The following is a 25,164-nucleotide window of genomic DNA, read 5'->3' as shown; positions in this document are numbered from 1 at the left end:
TGCACATACATCCTAGAAAATTTCCTTAACAAACTTCAGAAAGATTTATCAAAATCCGAATAATCGTTTAGGAGGAGTTTACAGTGGGTGCTTGTGGTTTAATATAAACTTTATATAATAGCACTAAAGCTCAAATTGATTCTAAGTTTTAGTTGAAAAACGTTTGTATGTGAAAAAGAAAAAGTCTGTTTTTAGGGTTTTTCCGGCAATTATTCGATTTTGTCTCGCCGTAAGAACCATTCTTGGACTTCGACAAACATTTAAAAAAAAGAATTGGCCAATTTGTTGAGTTATGCGCTTACCAACACATTTTGCGATTCATTTTTATATGTATATAAGATTTGATCGATGTTTTATAATTATCATTTGCTTTATTTCAGTATCCCATCGCGTAAAAACAGCCATGAGCGTTGTACTCTAAGCCATGCGTTCGGAAATGCATCTTATTCTTTGGATTTACAAAAATATGACTATCGAAGAGGCTCTTTGGGGCCCAGTTCTTCAGGAGGCAGTCTCGGAAACTTTTGTTCAAACTGCCAGACTTTGGAAAATACTAACAGATGCTGCAGGTAATAAAATATCAGCGACTAAGTAACTTATTTTTTAACTATTAGTCATTGTAATCGTTCAAAAATCAAATTTTAAAATTTTTACATGTCTTTGCGGTTTGAAAGTTTCTGAACATTTTGGCACTCGATTTCTATTGATATGGAGTTGTGCTGATTAGTTTTTGGCAAAGGCAGGTCCAGACGTTACACAGATACGGAGCAAAGAGTGCAGAAAATACAAATCGAGTTGTTGAGAGAACGGAGCATCCGATTTGAATGATCTAAAAAAAAATCAATTTGTAATGATTGGGAGAAGTGGTGATTAGTTTATGGCAAAAGCAGGTCCAACCGTTTTGGAAATATAGACCTAAATATGCAAAAAATGGCAGTTTTTGAGAGAATTAAGCATCCGATGTGAATGATTCAAAAAACTTACTGCTTGTGTTGGCAAAACAATTGCTTTTGGAAACAAAATTATTAACTTCCCGAAGGAGAAGTTCATGTTTTCATCAAAAAATCCGATTTGCTAATTTTATGTTTTCTCAACGTTTCAAGTCATTCTGAATCGAATGAGACCAACATTTGGAAAAAGTATATGTGTGTGTGTGAACAGATTTTTGCCGTAAATCGATGTTTTCTCAAAACCTGCTTGACCAATTTCAAAAATTTAAAAGTCAATCGATGTATCTCGATGATGTCTAGCGTTTATCAATTTTGCGCGACGATCAACCAAGCCGTTTCTTTGTGAATAGCAGAAAAGTGAAAATTTTTTTGTCCACGTTTTAGTCCGCAATTCTGAATCGATTTTGAAAATTCAAAAACCGTTCGAAAGATATTGGTTGAGAATCGACCTGATTAGTTTTTGGAAAAGATCGGCCGGGCCCTTTCCTTGTAATAAAGTGTTAAAAAAATTTTTTGGCGATTTTTATGAATATTTTTTTGATGTTAGATACCATAGGGTTTCAAAAATTTAAAAACTAATCGATGTATCTCGATGTGGATTATCTTTTCTTAGTTTTGTGTGACGATCGGCCGAGCCGTTTCTTTGTAAATAGCAAATTTTGTCAAAGTTTTAGCTCTCAAATCTGAATCGATTTTAAAAAATAAAAAACTTTTCGAAAGATATTGGTTGAGAATGATGCTGATTAGTTTTGGGTAAAAATCTACCGAGCCGTTTTCTTGTAATTAACTGTTGAAAAAAAAATTATAGCCGATTTTCATGGAACTTTTTTGGCAATAGATATCATGGTCTTACAAAACATATAGTTTAATGACATAACATACAAATAGTTTAATGTTAAAAACTCATCAAAGTTTGAAACAATTATACAGTCAAAATTTATGTCAAAAGTTGCTTTTGTGATGTGATGAGTCAAACATTATCAATTCATTTAAATTTAAAATAATAAGCTACAATTTTAGGCCATACAAGCACGTAATAATCAATATAATTACAGTTAATATAAATTTGTTTGAGATAATTCTATTCGAAATGGCAATTCTATTCGTAATTGAAAACGATAGCGAAACAGTTAATAATTTCATTTAAATATCTGAATTTCAATATCGATTAAATCAATTCTTACACATTTCAGGAAGTTCATGCAACTTGCCTCAAGGCTAAATGCCACTTTCAACTAATTTAATTTTATTTTTTAGGGTTGCTCGTAATAGTGACGGCAGTGTAAGATCACCTTGCAGCGATACTTGTCAAAGATCTCAAGGTTCAGCAGGATCTCATTCTGTTCGACAGATAAGTGAAGAATTTGAACCAGAAACTGAGGAAGACCAGAAAGGATCAGACTCGATAAAGCAAACTAAATCACCAGATCAAACTGATACTAAAGCAAACTTATCGACGTCTAATGATCAACAAAGTGTCGTCCAGGTTCCAAAAGATGTGGAAACTAAATTAGAATCTAATGATGATAAATCTCAGGACCAACAACAGGCTTTATCACCAAATCCTGATGATTCCCCAACCAAACAAAATTTTGATGAGATAACTATCGATAAGACTATACCTGTAAAACAAGAACTGATCCAGCAGCAACCAGCACCACCACGAAGTCTTTTTGCACGTCTAAAAAATTTCACAGACCGCCTAAGTCTAAGTTTCGATAAACAATACACAAGTCGCAATAACAATACGAGTGATGATGTTTTTCGAGAAAACAATCTAACAGCAACCAGGGCATCGACTTTACCCAAAAGCAAACGTGTCGAGGCGAGAAAGACTTGGAAAATTTTAATGTATAATAAAGATAGAAACACGACGAATAGTATAGACGTGTTGACTGATGTCGTTGATAATAATCAGTCGAAGGATAATAAAGAAAAGGTGGAAATTTGACAAAGAACCAGTTTGGATGATGCTTTTGATGATCGGAGTGGCTTTGGTTATATATTCTGTAGGTGCTGTTCGAATAGAAGAACTATGCCAGTGGACACGGTGTAAAGGGATAAAAGAAACATTTAGGTAACTCGAATGTAACAAAATTACTTTACGTTTTTTTAAAAAAATTTATTACGTACAGTTTTAGTATTTGCTAAGTTGCCGTTCCTGGTGGAAAAAGTATGCCAAATTTTGTACATACTAATTAAAACGTAACATTGTCGTTAATTATGCGCAACATCTTTTTACATAAAATTGAATGCTATCAAAATATTTAAGCAAACTTTTGTTAAAAAACAAGTGTTATGAATGGGTCATCATCTGTACAAAAGTTTGCCTAAATGTTTTGAACAAACTAATGCTTATATTTCAACATACTCGGAAAAACGTAACAGTAACGTTAATTATGTGAAACATTACGTAAATGTTATGTAATCTTGTATATTACATTTCTAATTTCAATCAAATAAACGTGACAGCAGTCAATAAAGAAAATCCCAGTTATTAAAAGGAGAGGAAAAAAGGGTATAACCTCGGAATTTTTTTACTGTGCTCCAATTTGCATGAAATTTTGGAATTAGGAAAGTGAAAACAATGCGAAGGAGGGGATGACACCCCTTCTCAGTTGTGTAATTATATTTTTTTCAAAATAATGTCAGATATCAATAGAAGAACTAATTATAAGAAAAAAAGTCTTTTAAAGTTTTTCAAACAAACTAATACGTTTCTAAAGTATTACTACTAAATTATGCCAAATTTTGTACATGCTATCAAAAACGTAACATTGATGTTAATTATGCGCAACATCTTCTTACGTAAAATTGAATCCTATCAAAACATTTAAGCAAACTTTTGTTAGAAACAAGTGTTATGAATGGGTCATCATTTATACAAAAGTTTGCTTAAATGTTTTGAACAAACTAATGCTTTTATTTCAACATACTAGGAGAATCGTAACTGCAACGTTAATTATGTGAAACATTACGTAAGTGTTACGTAATCTTGTGTGTTACATTTCTAATTTCAATAACACAAACGTGACAGCAGTCAATAAAGAAGATCCTAATTACTAAACGGAGAGGAAAAAAGGGTATAACCTCGGAATTTTTTTACTGTGCTCCAATTTGCATGAAATTTTGGAATTAGGTTAAAATTACACTCAAACACTCTTTAAACAATCATAACTCTGACAATTTTTGTGTGAAAGCAAAATAATAAAAAACAATAATAAGCCAGAAAGAGCCCTTTGATTTTTATCTATATGCTTTTCTACGTATCTATTATTCTTTTTGAGATATAATGAAAATAAGTTGAATTTTTTTATGAAAATCGGGAAAAAATGTTTTTATAAAATCGTGAGTTTTCTGAAAATAGTCTGTACTAAAGTCGTGAATCTGTTAGAATCCATCAAGATTTTTATAATGATGTGAATTCTAGATGGAATATTAATAATTTTAATTTTGGTGGAAATGGCGCCTATTAAACCATATGATTTTAAAGGAAAAAACATAGTATATGCTTCTTATTTGCATGATATCTCACTCATTTTACACGCAAAAAACTTGTGAAAGCACTCATTTTAAAGCTTATGTTGAGCACTATAAAACCCAATTTTACTGAAAATAAAATAAAATGTCTGAATTGTTTTCACTTTTGAACTTGAGAGTAAGATAAACCTAATTCCAAAATTTCATACAAATTAGAGCACAGTAAAAAAATTCAGACCCAAAATGCTCCATTAACTGGAGTAAATATAAATATATATTTTTATGAATCTTTATGCTTTTTTCTACTTCACCATGAAAATAAATTTGGGATAAATACTTTATCAGAATGTTATTCTTTGTAATCGATTTATCAAATAATTATTTGATAAACAAGATATATATATGAATAGGATATATATTATTATTATTATTGTTTAGCCAATTGTATATAGATCAACATATATGTCAATTTTTATAGTTAGTCTTTATGTAAATATGATTATTCTTCGAGAAAAAATTTAATTCGAATGTGCTTCAATGTAAATTAATTAAATTTAACTTGAATAATTATTAATAAACGTAAAAATCTTATGACAAATTGAATGAACATATACAAATGATTTGTTCAATATACTGTAAAAGAATTTTAGATTTAGATGTTTAAGTGTATTATATAATTAAATGTGCATACTAATATTAATATATATAATTGTGGCATATAAATGAATTTTCTGTATGTGTGTGCAAGTGTAATTACACTGTAATTTAAAAATCATAAATAATATATTATTATCATTTAAGAATCCATAAATGTTAATAAATAAATGTGACATCGAGAAGAAATTAATATACAAATTAATTAAATCAATAACGGGGAACATTTGTATATGTATGTTTAGGCTTTTAAATGTATTAAGATTTAATGTATAAAAGAAATATGATTAAATATATATAAAAAATCAATTTTTAATCGATTTATTCTATTAAAAAATGATTTTTTATATATGTTACAATGTACCTATAGCTTTAACTGTTTAGAAAAAATCTTCCTATCAACAATTTGACAAATATTATTATATATCTCTAAATTTAATTAATGCATTTGGAATTCTCGAAACGAGGATTAGAATGTTGTCGAAGGATCAAATATGTTACTATGTCAATTCTTAAAATTAAAATATAAAATAGATACAAATTAAATAATTATGCAAAACAATTATACACATCACTTCAATTAATGGATGTATGATGTTGGATTGATTCGATAGGGCCAAATATATAAAATATTAAAAGATACATAAAATTTGGATAAACATTAAATATTATATCAATAAATCTATTTGGCACTATAGAATCAAATCAATAATGTACTACAAAAGAAACTATTTTTACATATCAATGTACTTTTACTGAGGAATAATTTATCACTGAGATGGTCCAATATTTATATTTATAAAAATATCATCGATTTACCCTTACGCTTGGTTTTATAAAATATTTAATCAGAACAAAAGGCTTTTAACCGATGGGTCTAGATTTATTTATTTATATATAATTTTTATAATTTAATGTGTGATCAGCATTTATTTAAAATAAGTTTCTATATTTCTATGATGTTTATATAGGGTAATCCAAAAAATATATGTCATGTAATGAAAATATATGTAAAAAATTCAAGCAATGCACAACTCTACAATGTATCTCAAATTATATAGATGAACATAAAGTCTTATTCTATATTTGGGACTTTTAATAATGGGAAAGAGACATATTTTACAGGACTAAGATTTTGGTGCAAGTGTTATTATAAAATTGTGACAAAGGTTTACATCGGTGTCAGTGGTTGTAATCTTTTACGGTTAACCAAGTTTATAAAATACTTTTGGAGCAATTTATTGTTACTTACAAATATATGTAAAATTGATAGTGAAATTGATTGAATATAAATGATAAAGTTTATCAAATTATAATGAGTTATATGCTTAAATTATTTGTATATCACTTACTTTTGAGTTCAGCTTGAGTTTGCACAAGATTTTGCAGATTCTGGAACAAATTGTCTAAAAACAATAATATCAAATGCACACAAACCACTAAGCAATAAAGTAATATATATCTTATATTTATTTATTTCGTTTTTAACTTAAAATAAAACATTTTATGTAAAGCGTTTTATGTATTTAACAACCATTTTAACAACTTGTTCCCTTCATGTTGTGCAACTGTCAAATAAAATTGTGCAATTTTTGATTCAACTATATATTTTCTTAGAATTGGAAAATTGTATAAAAAAATGAATGATTTAAATATTTATTTGTTCTACATATTAAATAAATCTATAAAACAAATATGAAAACAAATTAAATAAATTTTGTTCAAATTTTGAATTTATATTGCGGTGGCAACACTGTTTTTGACGTTTAACTTCGCACGAAGGAAAAACGTTTCAGTAATGGACGACACCTGTCAGTGAACGTTAGATATAAAATAAAGTTGAATTAAGTGTTTTTATTTAACGATAATAGAATCTAATGTTGTTTTAAGTGTTTAATTGAAGTGTTGCACCTGGACATAATGTTAGTGTTGAAATTAAACGTCAAGCATGTAAGTAATATACAAAATTACATCTTGAATACAATTTCAGTTGTGTAAGTGTTTTGATATAAATTACTTTTTTGTAGCAGGATTGACGTTATGGAAAGTATGTGGTATTTGTCACTGTATAAACAACAACGCTCACAAGGTAAGTCTTTTAGTTTTTATATTTATAACAATTGTAATATCGAGATGTCAAAGATTATTTTGTATTATTCTTTATTTGGATTTCTTGCACAACGTTTTAAAGTACAATCCTTATACGAAGTTGGGACAAAAAGTACTTTCTGGTTGTCATGTTAAACAATAATTAATTGGTATCGATGAATTTGAACTCTAATTTCTGATCTGCTATTGTTAGTCAGGTGTGATGTTTAGGTTTTATATTTGTAATAATTATAATATCGAGATGCCAAAGATTATCCTTACTATTCTCCATTTGAATTTTTTTACCCTACATCTTGTAGTACAATTCCTTTTCGATGTTGGGACAAAATGTACTTTCCAGTTGTCACGTTGAACAATGGTTATTTGTGGTATCGATGAATACGAGTTATAGTTTTGTGATCTGATATTTTAAGGCTGGTATGATATTTAGTTTTTATATTTATAATACTTATAATATCGAGATGTCAGAGATTATCCTCTTTATTCCCCATTTGAAATTTTTTACCCTACACCTTGTAGTACAATTCTTATTTGATGTTGGGGCAAAATGTACTTTCCAGTTGTCACGTTAAACAATATTTATTTGTGGTATCGATGAATACGAGTTATAGTTTTGTGATCTGCTATTGTAAGGCAGGTTTGATGTTTAATTTTTATATTTATAATAAATATAGTATTGAGATGTCAGAGATTATTCTGTATTATTCCCCTTTTGGAATTTTTACACAACGTCTTGTAGTACATTCTTATTCGATGTTGGGGCAAAATGTACTTTCCAGTTGTCACATTAAACAATATTTATTTGTGGTATCGATGAATACGAGTTATAGTTTTGTGATCTGCTATTGATATGTTTATGATGATTATAATATCGAGACATCAATGATTATTTTTCAATTGGATTTGGAGTCTTGCCTCGCAATGCTTATTCTATATTGGAAGCCAAAAATTTGCTATATTTTTATATATCTGTGAGTATGAACTATAAATTGTGATCAGGCATTGTTATACATGGTTATATAGTTAGTTTTCAATAGTATCGATAAATTTAAATAATATGGGCTAATTTTCTTACTCTCCGGAGTATTCACTTTCTGAAGAGGGCTGCTTTACAGGCTAAATTACTAAGTATTTTTGGTTGTATCGAAGGCCTTTTTACAGGCTAAATTACTAAGTATTTTTGGTTGTATCGAGGGCCTTTTTACAGGCTAAATTACTAAGTATTTTTGGTTGTATCGAGGGCCTTTTTACAGGCTAAATTACTAAGTATTTTTGGTTGTATCGAAGGCCTTTTTACAGGCTAAATTACTAAGTATTTTTGGTTGTATCGAAGGTCTTTTTACAGGCTAAATTACTAAGTATTTTTGGTTATATCGAAGGCCTTTTTACAAGCTAAATTACTAAGAATTTTTGGTTGTATCGAAGGCCTTTTTACAGGCTAAATTACTAAGTATTTTTGGTTAAGAGCAAATTATGTCATCTGTTTGTATTTAGACCTTATATATCTATTATTTTAGCATCTTCGATAAGCAAACTTCTACTTTGCTTGATATTATTTTACATTATTTTGGTAATCATGATATTGAGACATCAAACTATTTTTATGAAACTCATGATATCAACTGGAAGTAATTTTGTATGGTCTTTTGACAATTCTTCATTCATTTTGTTCTCATGCTTCGAACAGCGAATAAGAACTTCTGAACTATTTTAATGATACTTTTCAATCAGAAGGCTTTTTATTCTTTTTTTGGTAGTCTTTACTATATTTGATTTTCTTTTATTACTATAATTTTTAATGCCCGGGAAGAGCTAGTTTCACTAGAACACATATTTTATCTACTGGATAAGAAATTTTATATTGATAACTTAAGAGTTCTATGAGCTGTTGTAAATATACTTTCAAACAGTTGTCTTATTTATATTTGATTTATTTTTACTATTATAATTTATCTACTGGACAAGTAATCGGGTTTGGTCTTATCTTGCAATTCTTGTTCGATGTTGAAATAGAAAATATTATAAAGTTGAATATTATCTAATTAAAGATATCTATGAAAATGAGCTATCAATTTCTTTTCTGACATTATTTGTCATCTTTATGAGCTCTTTTTGAGTTAAAACAATGCTTGGTAGATTTTCTTCAAAATTTTGTTTATAAAAATCAATAATGTTTAAATTCTCTTCATGAAGTCTTCACTTTCTGAAGAACGTCTTGAGCTATATAATTTCACACAAAATACATAATTGACTAATTTGTTTTCATTATAATGACAAACTCGAAATCTTTTTATCTATTATTATATTTTTATATCTATTATCATTTCATTATTAAAACACCAATTTGTATAAAATTTCAATTTTAATTATTAAAATATTATTACATCACATAAAAACTTGTTCAAAAATTACAAACGCGCTACATATATAAACATGCCTTACAAAATGCTACCGATATAAACATTCTCATAAAATGCAAATTTGTATAAATCTATTTATATATCTAACTTGTACAAAAACTTTTTCAGAAAACTTTCAAAGTCTCTTGAAAAAACTCAATTAAAAATATAATCTAACTAGTATTGAAATATAATACCCTAATAGTAATAATACTTCACATATCGGAGACTGTAAAGATTGGCCAATTGTGAAAGATTTTTGTAGAGAATTTGGTGAATTTAATTTTGATAGTCTCTTGTGGAGGTTTTATCAGTCGCAGATAATTATGGCTTTGGTAATATATATATATATATATATATATATATATATATATATATATATATATATATATATATATATAATATGCATATTTAATACAATAATCTTGATCAAAATTATTTCAATCAATAGTATAACAATTATTATAGAAGACTTTAAAAATGCAATTTAATTGCAATATATTCGAACAACGTCGTTTACTCTTGCAAATTACATAGTAATTTACACATTACATTAAATATAAAATCTACTAAGCAACAATTATAAATTCGATATGTATACAAAAATATTCAATCGAACTTGAGAATGGGTAATAAAGCTATGCTAATAGTCATTATTGGATTGGTAATTATCTATATATTTATAGTTGTCGTTAAAACAAAGTACAACAAATGTTTTAGGAAAAATATATCGTTGAAATTGTTCTCTAATATTCGAGTTGCTTTATATACAATGTTCATCTTTGTCGTTTGATGAATCCTTTGTCGTCAACTGTTCTACGTATTGTCCAAGGAATCCGAGCCTAAGGAAAAAATAATATTATATTATTTATTATTATTTATTATTAACTTCCCGAAGGAGAAGTTTGTTTTCATCAAAAAATCCGATTCGCTAATTTTATGAAGCTAATCGAATGAGACCGAATTTGGAAAAAGTATGTGTGTGCGTGTATGTGAACAGATTTTTGCCGTAAATCGCCGTTTTCTCAAAAAACGGCTGGACCGATTTCAAAAATTTAAAAGCCATTCGATGTATATCGATGAGGACTATTGTTTGTCAGTTCTGTGCGACGATCGGCCAAGCCGTTTCTTCGTAAATAGCAGAAAAGTGAAAAGTTTTTCGTCCACGTTTTAGCCCACAATTCTAAATCGATTTTGAAAATTCAAAAATCGTTCGAAAGATATTGGTTGGAAATCGACCTGATTAGTTTTTGGTAGAGATCGGCCGGGCCGTTTTCTTGTAATAAGGTGTTAACAAAATTTTTTTCGTCGATTTTTATTATTATTTTTTTACGGTAGATACCATAGTCTTCTAGATCATACTAAAATATAACGGCCCTACGACAACTCGTTTAGCTTTCAAAATTCGTCAAAGTTTGCAAAAATTAGTATAATCTTTTTGGCATTTCATCGACGTTTGCTCAAAAACGCCTGAACCGATTTCAGAAATTTAAAAACCATTTGATGTATCTCGATGAGGATTATCGTTTCTCAGTTTTGTGCGACGATCGGCCGAGCCGTTTCTTTATAATTTGGAAAAAAGTGTTAAACATTTCGTCCACATTTAAGCTCATACTACCGAACCGATTTTAAATAATCAAAAACTGTTCGAAAGATATTAGTTGGGAATGGTACTGATTAGTTTTAGGTGAAAATCTACCGAGCCGTTTTCTTGTAATTAACTGTTGAAAAAAAATTAAGCTGATTTTCATGGAACTTTTTTGGGCGATATACAAGTATCATGGTCTTATAGAACTTACTGAAATATTACGGCCTTACGACAAGTAGTTTAATTTTAAAAATTCATCAAAGTTTGAGAAAATGAGTAGTTCCTTTGACATTTGTTAAAATTAAAATTAGACGATTTACTTGGTATAACAATAGAGTACTTGGTCTTAATGAACATACTAGACAATTAAAGTCCTACAAAAAACTGGCTCAATTATTAAAATTATTGATTTTTGAAAATTTGCTTTTAAAAAATACTCCGACCGGGTTGACGTGTTCGATTTTCAATAATGTTTAATAAATCCACTTCTAATACTTTTAACTACTCATAAATTAATTTATTTTTTATTGATTTAATCTATTATTTACACAAATCGGGAAGTTCATGTAACTTGTCTCAAGGCAAAAAACCAATACCAACTAGTTATTTATTCATTATATGTCCATTTACCTCTGTCCCATCTTAACTCTGTCTCCCGGTTTCAAAGCAAACTTAAAGTTAGCTGGTGCCTCGAAAACGAGCACAATGGTCGATCCCATATTGAAATGTCCTATCAGCTCCCCTTTTCCAAATCGAATTTCACTCTTGATATTGCATTCGTTGCAATGTTCTCGTGGAGGTGGTTCATTGATTTTTGGTCGATTTTTTAAAGTCGGTAACGTCGAACGCCAACCTCTCCATCGGTTTGTGGATAAAGTTTCATCGGCGTAGACTTTTACTGACCCCACATTTGTAGCACCTGGGGGATAAAGGACAAGTGGTATTAATAAGTGAAATGAGGCAGGTGTAAATTAAGGTACTGAGGATATTTTGGGAAAAGTAATGTGACATAAATTCAAAAAGCACGATTTTTTGAGAAATTTTGTACCTAAGGTCATAAATTGAGTTATCAAGGTTCTAAAATATATGAAATGTTCTAATATGTGTTTGATAGGGGTCTATAGGTCCTAAATAGTAACTAACAAGTACATATAGGTCTAAATAAGGTTTATTTTTTTGACTCGGACAATCACTCAAATTTAATCACCAATTAAAAAGATTCGACTTCAACAGATTGACAGACTTGATGGCAATTAAAAATAAATACAACAAATATGTAGAGTTCTCAGAAATAAATTGAGGAAAACCAAATAATGGAGAATTGGGAAATACATTCATAAACTATTAAAGAAATTTATTTTTTATTTCACTTATCAGAACCAGAACAGACTAAATTCTTAAGACACTCGGTTTATGTACTTCTTCTATATAATTATAGATATCTCAAATATTTTTGAGAAAACTCATTGATTTTAGTATTTGTTGTTAAAGTAGACATGTCAAAGTATAACATATTAAAGTTTCGACTTTTTACACTGTTTGTTTTCCGTTTAAATCTAAGTATCTCGAATATTTCTGAGAAAACTCATAGATTTTAGTATTTGTTGTCATAGTAGATATATTAATGTATAACATACTTAAATTATTACTTCATATAAAGACCGAAAGTATTTTTAAAAATTATATCTTTTCTACTATAGATATTCTTATGGAAGGCTTCTAGGTACTTTTTTCATATGTTTCTAAATATCTTAAATATTTCTGAGAAAACTCATGGATTTTAGTATTTGTTATCATAGTAGACATATTAAAGTATAAAATACTTAAATTACAACTTAATGCAACGAACGAAAGTATTTTTTAAAATTTACAACTTATTTACTTTTGTTCAGGAGTATTTTTTATCGAAGGCTTTGTGTACTTTTTTCATATAATTCTAACTATCTCAAATGTTTCTGAGAAAATGGATTTTAGTATTGTATTGTTGTCATAGTAGACATATTAAAGTATAACATACTGAAATTCTAACATTCTACAACGAACGAAAGTACTTTTAAAAAATGTTTTTTTCCTACTTTAGCCTTTCCGTTGTCATATGCTTTTATGTACTTTTTTCATATAATTCTAAATATTTCGAATAATTCTAACAAAACTCATCAATTTTAGTATTTGTTGTAAAGTAGACATGTTATAGTATGATATATTAAAATTTACAACTTTTTAGACTAATTTTTAAAAATTGCAACTTTTCTACTTTAGCTTATGGGTATTGTTATCGAAAGCTTTCATGTATTTTTTTTGCATAATTAAAAATATTTCAAATATTTCTAGGAAAACTCATCGATTTTAGTATTTGGTGTTATAGCAAGCATATTAAAGTATAACATACTAAATTTGCAACTTTCTACAACAAACAAAAGTATTTTTAAAAAATTACAACTTCTCTATTTTAGTTCGAGAGCATTTTCAGGCTTCTATGTACTTTTTCCTTATTGTCATGAATATCTCAAATATTTCTGAGAAAACTCATCGATTTTAATATTTATTGTCATAGTAGACATATTAAAGTATAACATACTTAACTTACAACTTTATGCAACAACCGAAAGTATTTTTAAAAATTAAAACTTCTTCACTTTAGCTAAAGGTACTATTATCGAAAGCTTTCATGTACTTTTTTTGCATAATTTTAATTATCTCAATTTTTTCTGAGAAAACTCATAGATTTTAGTATTTGTTGTCATAGTAGACATGTTAAAGTATAACATACTAAAATTGCAACTTTCTACAACAAACGAACGTATTTTTAAAAAATTACAACTTTTCTACTTTAGCTCATGGGTATTTTTATCGAAGGCTTTCACGTACTTTTTTCTTATAATTCTAAATATCTCGAATATTTCTGGGAAAACTCATCGATTTTAGTTTTTTTCTTATACTAAACTTGGTAAAGTATAAAATACTAAACTTCCAGCATTCTACAAAAAACGAAAAATTACAACTTTTCTACTTTAGCTCATCGATATTTTAATCAAAAACTTTCACGTACTTTTTTCATATATTTTTAAATATCTTAAATATTTCTAAGAAAACTCGTCAATTTTAATATTTGTTGTCATAGTAGACATGTTAAAGTATAACATACTTAAATTTCAACATTTTACGACAAACGAAAGTATTTTTAAAAATTCCAACTGTTCTACTTTATGTCTTGGGTATTTTTATCAAAGATTTCACGTACTTTTTTCATATAATTTTAAATATCTTAAATATTTCTAAGAAAACTCATCAATTTTAGTACTTGTTGTCATAGTAGACATGTTAAAGTATAACATATTAAAATTTCAACTTTTTACAACAAAGGAAAGTATTTTTAAAAAATTACAACTTCTCTACTTTAGTTTGAAAGCATTTTCTGGCTTTCATGTACTTTTTCCTTATTGTCACAAATATCTCAAATATTTCTAAGAAAACTCATTGATTTTAGTACTTGCTGTCATAGGAAATATATTAAAGTATAACATACTTAAATTACAACTTAATACAACAACTGGAAGTATTTTTAAAAAATTACAACTTCTCTATTTTAGTTCGAGAGCATTTTCAGGCTTCTATGTTCTTTTTCCTTATTGTCATAAATATCTCAAATATTTCTGAGAAAACTCATTGATTTTAGTACTTGTTGTCATAGCAAGCATATTAAAATATAACATACTAAATTTGCAACTTTCCAAAAAGATCAAAAATATTTTTAAAAAAATACAACTTTTCCATTTTGGAAGTATTTATCGCAGGATTCGTGTACTTTTTCCGTATAATTATAAATATCCCAAATGTTTCTGAGAATACTTATTGATTTTAGTATTTGTTGTTATGGTAGACATATTAAAGTATAAAATACTAAACTTACAAAATTACAATAATACAAAAAGGTGGAATAATTTTCCATAGAAAATCTGCCTAAAATTAACAAGATGAGAAAAGTGCAAATTTTTCAAGGCAGTGAATAGGCAACTTATTTTCTTCAGTTTCAACAATAATTTTGAAAAAAAATACTTCAATATTAATATGATGAAAACTAATTCAATTATCTACGTTTCTACATTATTAAAATTTATTAAAATATTAACTGATAATGAATGAATTTATTAAAGTTAAATGTTGAAAAAATTGTTTTTCAACCATTATTGATAATAAAAAGTCCAGAAATTACTTATTTTGCAAACCTGTTGAACCAAAAAATGTCTACTCTCAAATTCATTTATGGAACGCAAGAAAAGTAGCAGATTTGGGTTATTTGACAAATTTTTTAATTGGTATTTTTATTACTTACCTACGGCTGTAAAGCTAAAGAAACCATGTTTCCATGTTCCAACATAATGAACACGTTCATTAAGGCAGAAGAGTCCAGGGACCCAATTTGCTATTTTTGGATTCACTGATAATAATTCACCAGGAACATGCCGTCTGAATACAGGGTTCCACACTAAAACAGAATAATAGATTTATATATTTATAAATATTTCGTGAACTATCACTTATCCTATATTTTTTACTCACCTGTTGGTGAATGGAATCTATGATAATCCCCTGGTGCCAAATAAATAACACACTGATACAATGCAGAGCTTCCATCTCGACTGTGCATAACCGTCCTGTGAAACGGATTGTCCACATTTGAAATTTTCGTAGAACTAAATTTATTCACATCGATGACTTTCATATCATTCGTTTCATCTAACTTTTCATCTGCTTGGCACCACGTTGGAGGACCCAGGAAACAGTCCAGTTTGTAAGAGACTCCTGGGGGGAATAAAAAATATATAAGAGGATGATTTTATTATGGGAAACTATTATGTTACCTTTGACTTGTTCGATGTATGCTCCATCAGCAACTCCACAATGCAAAACTGTACCGTCGCAAGGTGATATTAAACAACTATTTGGATCTATGGTTCTGGCATCAGGTTTTAGTGGACGAGAGAAAAATGATGCTAAACTCCTAAAACAAACGGCCATAATTCATTGATTCAAGTGCTGATAGATACATTTATGTATCTATATTTTACTTACCTATATTGTTTGAAATCTGTGACTAGAGCTTCTTGCATATTGACCCCAAAGGCACTGGCGTAGCACCCATAAACAACAGGTCTTAAAGGTGTAGGAACTCGACAATCAGCCAACCATCCAAAACATCTCGAGAACATTCTCAGAGGCAACGAGGTGTAGCATTGTATCTATTTAGGGAAATAATACAAATTTGGTCATTGATAATGGATAATAAATATAGAACTTTTTTTTTAATCGAATATTATTTTTGAATTTCTAAAAATCAAGACTTATTGAGCGTGCATGCTTTTAAGTGATTATTTGAAAAAAATTTAATCCTAAAAGCAACACAAATTTATATGTAATGTAATACCAGGAACAATTTATATATATATATATATATATATATATATATATATATATAAAGTTACAGACGTTTCAAGACTAATTTGCCTCATCATCAGTGTAAATTTACAAAAAATTTATGCATTTTATGAATGACTAGAAAACACGTTTTATTTAAATAAAATTTATTAAAATGTTAATTTTGTTGCTAAATTACACGTTTGTCATTCATCACTTTATTATTATTATAAGAAAGACGTAGTTGTTTTTTTTTCAATTACATAATTAATATATAGATATATCTTTTACGATGTTGAATTAGAGTTCTATATTGTTAAAATTTTAGTATTTTATACTTTAACATGTCTACTATGGCAACAAATACTAAATTCCATAAGTTTTCTCAGAAATATTTGAGATATTTGTGATTATTTGAAAAAAGTACATGATGAAAGCTTTAGGTTCACCTGATGATCGTAAACTAAAGTATAAAAGTAGAAATTTTTTAAAAATACTTTCGGTCTTTGCATAAAGTTGTAACTTAAGTATGTTATACTTTGATATGCCTAATATGGCAACAAATACTAAATTCCATGAGTTTTTTCAAAAATATTTGAAATATTTATGACAAAAGCAAAAAGTACATGAAAGCCTGAAAACGCTCACGAGCTGAAGTATAGAAGTTGTAATTTTTTAAAAATACTTTCTTTTGTTGCATGAAGTTGTAATTTGAGTATGTTATACTTTAATATGTCTACTATGACAACAAATACTAAAATTGATGAGTTTTCTCAGAAATATTTGAGATATTTATGACAATAAGCAAAAAGTACATAAAAGCCTGAAAACACTCTAGAACTGAAGTAGAGAAGTTATGATTTTTTAAAAATACTTTCGGTTAATGCATAAACTTGAAATTTGAGTATGCTTTATTTTAATATGTCTACTATGACAACAAATACTGAAATTCATGAGTTTTTTCAAAAATATTTGAGATATTTAATATTATATTGAAAAGATATTTTCAAGCCTTCAATAAAAATACCCATAAGCTAAAGTGCAAAAGTTGTAATTTTTAAAAATACTATCGTTTGTTGTAGAATGCTATACTTTTAGTATATTATACTATAATATGTCTATTATAAAACCAAATACTAAAATATATGGGTTTTCTCAAAAATATTGAAGATATATTTACTTTTACAAAAGATGTACGTGAAAGCCTTTGATAAAAATACAGATTGAATAAAAAGGTTCTGAATTTTAAAAATACTTTTGGTTATTGTAAAATGTTGAAATTTTCAATATATTATATTTTACAATGTCTACTTTGTCAACAAATACTATAATGAATGTGTTTTTCCAAAAATATTTGAGATAATTAGAATTATATGAAAAAATTACATGTAAATAATCACAAAGGGCAGAAGCAAAGATGCATTTTTTTATAAACTTTCCTTTGTTGTAAAATGTTGTAATTGTAGTATGTTATACTTCAATATATCTACAATAACGACAAATACTAAAGTCAATAAGTTCTCTAAAAACTTTTCACGATATTAATATTTTCATGGAAAACGTTCACTTCCAAGCCTACATAGACTTACAGACTGATTTTTTTTTAAATAGAAAAGTACATGAGAAAAATTTTAAAAATATTTTTGTTTGTTGTAAAATATTGTAGTTTATGTATAAAATAACTGGTATTACATATAGCATGCTAAATTCAAACCACAATCACTAAATGATTGCATCGTTTCATTTACAAATCGTAAAACAAATTAAAATGGAATATGAATTCATTTAGCACATGCTGTAATTAACAAATGTATTATATATGTATATATATATATATATATATATACATATATATATCAATATATCATATCATATGTATATATATATATATATATATATATATATATATATATATATATCAAACAAGTGCTCAAATAAGATATTCCATTATCTTTTAATATTTAAGTCCTATAAAAATTTTCTTTGTTAATGCACAAAACCAATGTGAATGACACGAATCTACCCTGATGAATATGTGTGTAACGATTTAACAAAAAACCTAGACGCAATACAAACACAAAAACCAAAACCAAGACGACATGACTGTGAGATTGATTTGAATCAACTATCGATTAAAACTAATATTAATGGGGAAATTCTGCCATAACAGAGCTCATAAAATAGCGTTGTCATGGAAACGCTATCTTATGGTAGTGGACATTGTGAAAATGTCTAACTATTTGCTGTGCGATCAGGCGTATTTTATATATAAACAAGCAATAAAGAATGTTATGATAACAGAATTCTAGATGATGCAGTTATAGAAATATATAAATTATTAAAAAAAAAAATTTCTGTGTTTTATAAAAATATATTAAAAATTATGATTATCAAAACTGTACAAATATTCATGTCATGACATTTTGTATAGTTTTGATAATGAGATATTTTAATACATTTTTATAAAACATAGAAATATCCTTCTATTAATTTTTATATTTCTATACAGTATCACGTCGGGGTCACCAGTATAAAAATGTATTAAAATATATCATTTGTATGTAAAATATACCTGATCACATGGCAAATAGATAGACATTTTCACAGTTTCACTAACAAAAGGAAAAGCATAAGATGCTGTTACCATGACAACGCTATTTTATGAGCTCTGTTATGCCAGAATTGTCCCATAAGAAAGAAGCTGGCAAAGTGATTGATTGGGGATCAAAGGATACAATTGATACTTCATCCACCAATATTGCTTGCTTCCATTTTATAATCTAATTTAATAAAAAACTAATATCACCGTATTTCATCCGACACACATATATAGATAGATAGCAATATCCGCTTTATTCCTGTATGTAAACTCAGAACAGTTTAGGTTAGACCCTTTGCTCTATTCCTTTCCCCCGACTGACCTCAAAGTCGCTAGCAGTCTTTACATCAGCTCCTCCATCCTTTCTCCTAGATCTCCATTGCATGGCGACAATCAGACAGATTCCCAAGGGGGTCCATCTGGTGAGGACGCCTCTCCAGGTCACCCATCCCCCTGCGGCTAAAATCCACCAGTCGAAAACGGATAGAACACTTCTCCATTTCCAACTTTTTGTCATACCTTTTGTCAACGTACCACCACCACCTTGCTGGTTTCCCGAACCATTCGTTGACCCAGTTGTACTGAAATGATGGATTCTAGTGCCATTGCCACTGTTGAGGCAGTGCTTCTGGGCACAGCTCTGGTTGATCTCGTTCCAGGCGTACTTCTTGAGGCTCTTGAAACTACCCACATTCTTCACACTAAAAATAGAAACAAAATTATATATATATATATATATATATATATATATATATATATTTGTAATATTTTTGCAGTTCAATCGTCGAATTAAAAAAAAGATTAAATAACAAAATTATTTATTCCATTAAACGTTTCGACATTTGATGTGTGTCATCATTCAGTGATCTAAAAAACATATTGCATAAATACAAAGATGATAATAAATATAAATATATAAAAAGGAGAAAATTATACATACCAAACCAGGAAAAACAACAGAAAAAAATAATTATGATGTAAAATTGATTGAACACTAAATTTGTGTAAAATAATAATATACTGTTATATTAACAAACAAGAAATTGAGGGAGAACATATTGCCCTCCTATATGTTATTAATAGCGTTGCATTATAGACACTGATCAAGGTTACAAAGCAAGTTTAGTGACGGAGTGGGAGCAGGGTGTGAGAAACGAAAGGGGAAAGACTTAAATCAAAAACTCCCGCTGATAGGGTTATTGATTCTGTTTACAGGTTGGACTGCAATGATTGCAATAGATGTTACATTGGTGAAAGTTCCCAATATATATACAAGAGGGTTAATCAACATATTTATAATTCTAGAAACCCAAATCAATTCAAAACGATGCTTTCAGAACATATGATAAACCTGAACCACACTTTTAACATGTCAAATCCTTCCATCTTTTACATTGAAAAAAAAATTGTGACCTTAGAAATATAGCTGAGTCTTTACTTATATCCCTTAATACTTCTTGTGTCAACAAACGTAATTCCTCTCATCTCTTACATGACAGTTACAAAGTCATCATTAATTTCATGAAAAGTAATTCTATACAGTTTTAGAATCTTTCGTTTGTTATATTTCTTCTCTGTTTCTCTTTCCCCTTTCGTTTCTCACTCCATCACTACACTTGCTTTGTAACCTTGATCAGTGTTCATAATGCACCGCTATTAATAACATAAAATATAGGAAGGCAATATGTGCTTCCTCAATGACTCGTTTGTTAATATAATAGTATATTATATTATTATTTTACACAAATTTAGTGTTCAATCAATTTTACATCATAATTATTTTTTTCTGTTGTTTTTCCTGGTTTGGTATGTATAATTTTCTCCTTTTTATATATTTATATTTATTATCAACTTTGTATTTATGCAATATGTTTTTTAGATTACTGAATGATGACACACATCAAGTGTCGAAACGTTTAATGGAATAAATAATTTTGTTATTTAATCTTTTTTTTAATTCGATGATTGGGCTGCAAAAGTATTACAAATATGTATCAACATCGATTTGAAGAAACTTTGTCAAAGAAACCATAGCTCTGAAATGAATTTTAAGCCAACCAAAATTTCAATATAATTTTTTCTCTACAAATATCTAAAGTTCAAGTTTTTCATCTATATTTTCATCTTATTATTTTTATCCAGTTATATATTTTAAATTCACTAATCACTAATAGTTGTTTTGATGCAACAAAATTACTAATTATTTTTAACTTTTAAATGAATAGGTAAATAATAAACAACAGGATTTCATAATCACCTCATGTTTTGTTTCATATAGTTTTTTAAAAGCACTCTAATTTTTTAAATAAATATAAATATTACTAGTTAACAAGGTTTTATATGTTTACTGTTCTTTATAAATCACAATATTTACTTTTATTTTATTCTACAATCACATATAATTCTTGGCTTTATGAAAATCAGTCTGAAAACATAACAAAAGTTAATTATTATTTGAAATAAATATTCTCTTAACTGATAAGCATGAATAAATATCTTTCTAAAATATTAATCAATATTCATATAACAAAAAGGCAAAAAGTATGATACTTGGAATAAATATTTTGATCTATTTTTTTTAATCCTTCTAAAATAATTAATCGGTAAATAAATGTGTTGGCATGCATAATAGATGTATCAAGTGTATTATTAATTATTTGGACATTTTTAATATTCTATTTCATATTATTGTATTTTTATAAATATGTTATTGATATTCAATACTTATTTATTATTTATTATTTTTTAACTTCAAATATTATTAATCAGAACTGAATAAGTCGAGTTAGGATTTGAAACGTTTGATACAAAAATAGGAGTCACTTCTAAATAACTTAAATATCTGTTTAAGTTATTAATTATTTGTGCTTATTTTCAAACCTATAAAATTAACAAAAAAAATACTATAAACAGCCAAAATAATATAATTAATTAAAGAAATTAATGAAATATTTAAATGAGAGCCAAAGTATCTTAGTAAAAAATTTTAAAGGAATTTCAAATGAAAAACTAATATTATTTTTGTTTTTTGCTATTACTATTCCCCCCTTCCCATCAATATTTAAAATTTTAATTAAAATATATAATTAACAATTGAAATTCTTGTAGAATAGTTAAAATAGTCTCTTAGTTTGTTAAAAAACGTTCTGAAGTCAAAAAAAAAGTTTTTAACTATGTTTATTCAATGAATTAAGTACATATATTATGTATATTTATTTGTTATTCATTTTGTATTATATTTAAATTTTCGTCACCCAGAAAAAAACTAAATCAGGTCTCGAAAGACATGCTTATGCTTTTTTTAAACACTAGTCTAATTGTTTAAATTTAAAATTTAAGTTCATGGACAGTATTTATATCTTAATATTATTTTTCTTTATTTTCAGTTTATTATTGTATTACTTTTGTAACTATTTAGTTAAATTCAATAATTATTTCACTTCATGATTAATACTCCACTTTTCTCACATATTATTTATTTATTTATTTATTTTATAATTTGTACACTTTAAAATGTAATTATTTTGTATTATTGCCTTGGGCGTTGAATAAATAAATAATAAATAATAATTAAATAATTTATATAAATCGCATTGAAGATAAGTCGAATCAGGGCACAAACATATGTTTTTAGACAAAATTAACTTTCAAATTTTCTAATTTTGTTTTTCATTTAATAAATAAATCATATATATATATATATATATATATATATATATATATATATATATATATATATATATATATATATATACAATATTCAACTTGCTTATATATTGATTACAAACCACATTTAATTTAAATTTATCGATTTCTCATTTTGTCTATTTAATTTTTTTTATACAAAATTCAAGTATATTCAATAATTGTTGCTCGTTATTTCTTATTGGTTTATTGTATATTGTTATTTTTATTGTTTTATTTAAATTATTTGTCTGTATCATATTGAAATTAAGTGGAATCAGAACTCTTAAACGTATGCCGCATTAATTGAATTTTTTGAATTTTACAAGTTGAATTTTTATTTAATTGTTAGATGAATACAAAATGCCATATATATATATATATATATATATATATATATATATATATATATATATATATTCATCTATTTATTAAATAAAAACTACAGTTAAATAATTAAAATTTCAGTTTATTGCATATCTTTATATTGCTTTTATCTATTTATAGTTTTCATTTCATATTTTTTGTGAAATTTATAATTTAACTATGTTAGATAAATTCAATAATTATTTTGTTTTTTATTTAAATAATTTGAATGCTTCATACTGAAAATGAGTCGAACCAGAACTTTTACACGTTAAAAATTGTAATATATAAATATATATATTTGTATATATTAAATGTTGAATATAAACAATACAACACTCAGATTTTTAACACACACTTTATTTAGTAATTACAGACGTTTCGAGACCATGGTATGCCTTATCTTCAGTGTAATTTCAAAACAGTAAAAATTATATACTAATACATTATTCAATATTTTATTGAAATTATACCATGTAACTCTTACAATGCTTGACACAGTACTAAACATGTGAATATATACAGAAATATTTAAAAATAAGTATTAAGTGTCGAAGATGAAGGGACAAGGATGGATATTATTATAATGTAAACAAAATAATATTATGTAAAATTGTTTACATTATAATAATATCCATAATAATATAATTTAAATTTAAATAAAATATTAAATAATGTATTAGTATATAATTTTTGTTGTTTTGAAATTACACTGAAGATAAGGCATACCATGGTCTCGAAATGTCTGTAATTATTAAATAAAGTATGTGTTAAAAATCTGAGTGTTGTATTGTTCTTTTTTAACATTTAATATATACATATATATATATATATATATATATATATATATATAAGAATTTGATTTGTTTATAAACCTATTATCATCAACAAACTACTATCGTATCACTAAATATTTATATCAACTTCAGATAAATAACTATAAACAATAACCAATGTCCCAATCACACTACACATAAAAAAGAATCTAGCAGCACTTAAAATAATAACCATAGGTCCACCACATACACATTGGTGAATCCAATTAAGTCAATTTGCACAATTTAAATTCGTACATATACATTTCATACATGGGTGTAGAGTGTGCAAAAACCTGAAAACATAATTCCCCATCTCGTTATCGGTCATACAATATCCGTGTTTTATAATTGGCAAACTTTTAAAACATCCGATCATCGTTTCATACATATGTAACATTAGATAACGGAGTCTTCTGATAACTTACAATCTAGTCTTTGGTATTATATACAGCACCATGGTGACGAAATTCTTTTCCTCCTGTTACCGAATTTATACATACGAATATTTGTACTATAAGAATTCTTGGTTATGACACTTATCACAGAAACATAAGCACTAAATTTTATTGTTTATATTGTATATGTAGAGAAATGTTTTGGAATTCTTTGTGTGCACGATTTTGACAAGAGATCATCTGCGTTGTGTGCGTCATATTGGATTATTAGATTAGATAGATTGGTAGTACTGGCGGCATCTGGTGTGAACTTGTTGGAATTTAGCAAGGATTCGAATCGGATACTGCTGTTTTGGATTTGGCGGCTGTTTAAATGTCTGTTGCAACTTATAAAATTCTGTATAAGGATATAAAAGGATTTGGAATGTTTTTTGTTTGTTAAAGGATGCAAAATACTTGTCCAAAGTCTACATTTTAAGTTGTACATTTTAAGGGTTACACATGTGCATTGATAGATAGCGCGCACAATTTTATTTCTCTTTACAAAACGTTTTTCAAACTTATTTTTTTTATTCCTCCAAAATAAATAATTATTAACTTCTCATAGGCTAATTTAAAGTAATCGCAAGAAAAATTAAAATGAAATTTTTAATATGTTTCTGAACATTTTGGCATACTTCAGAAAAAATGAATGTGTGTATGTGTGT

The 25,164-nt window shown here is 27.2% G+C and overlaps 3 protein-coding genes across 5 annotated transcripts in view; 1 reads left to right on the top strand and 2 right to left on the bottom strand.

Moving 5' to 3' along the window:
• Window positions 1–3,004, top strand: part of LOC113367812 — a 111,259-nt gene extending 108,255 nt beyond the window's left edge. The window contains exons 15-16 of the mRNA XM_026609391.1: window positions 381–569; window positions 2,208–3,004. Coding sequence (XP_026465176.1) covers window positions 381–569; window positions 2,208–2,901 — 883 coding nt within the window. The 3' untranslated portion in view covers window positions 2,902–3,004. The remainder of the gene's footprint in view (window positions 1–380; window positions 570–2,207) is intronic.
• A 7,279-nt stretch (window positions 3,005–10,283) lies between these two features.
• On the bottom strand, window positions 10,284–19,242 carry LOC113367811 (phosphatidylserine decarboxylase proenzyme, mitochondrial-like). The gene is made up of 7 exons (XM_026609390.1): window positions 19,168–19,242; window positions 16,254–16,420; window positions 16,043–16,182; window positions 15,741–15,983; window positions 15,514–15,666; window positions 11,811–12,099; window positions 10,284–10,434 (listed from the first exon to the last, which is right to left on the bottom strand). The coding sequence occupies exons 1-7, from the start codon at window positions 19,240–19,242 to the stop codon at window positions 10,356–10,358; spliced, it is 1,146 nt and encodes a 381-aa protein (XP_026465175.1). The 3' UTR covers window positions 10,284–10,355.
• Window positions 19,218–24,697, bottom strand: LOC113365730. Of its 3 annotated transcripts, none has more exons than XM_026607257.1 (3): window positions 24,488–24,697; window positions 19,714–19,895; window positions 19,218–19,653 (listed from the first exon to the last, which is right to left on the bottom strand). In XM_026607257.1, the coding sequence occupies exons 1-3, from the start codon at window positions 24,517–24,519 to the stop codon at window positions 19,481–19,483; spliced, it is 387 nt and encodes a 128-aa protein (XP_026463042.1). In that variant the 5' UTR covers window positions 24,520–24,697; the 3' UTR covers window positions 19,218–19,480. The 3 variants fall into 3 exon arrangements, with proteins under 3 accessions (XP_026463042.1, XP_026463043.1, XP_026463041.1); XM_026607258.1 differs by having other exon boundaries at window positions 19,729–19,895; XM_026607256.1 differs by having other exon boundaries at window positions 19,218–19,895.
• Between the last annotated feature and the right edge of the window lie 467 nt (window positions 24,698–25,164).

Source organism: Ctenocephalides felis, unplaced genomic scaffold (assembly GCF_003426905.1).
Source record: "Ctenocephalides felis isolate EL2017-DRISC unplaced genomic scaffold, ASM342690v1 CF-g0.4_SCAFFOLD_01170, whole genome shotgun sequence".
NCBI lineage: Eukaryota > Metazoa > Arthropoda > Insecta > Siphonaptera > Pulicidae > Ctenocephalides > Ctenocephalides felis.
The sequence above is the reverse complement of the archived record's forward strand: the minus strand, read 5'-3'. Positions and strand labels throughout refer to the sequence as shown.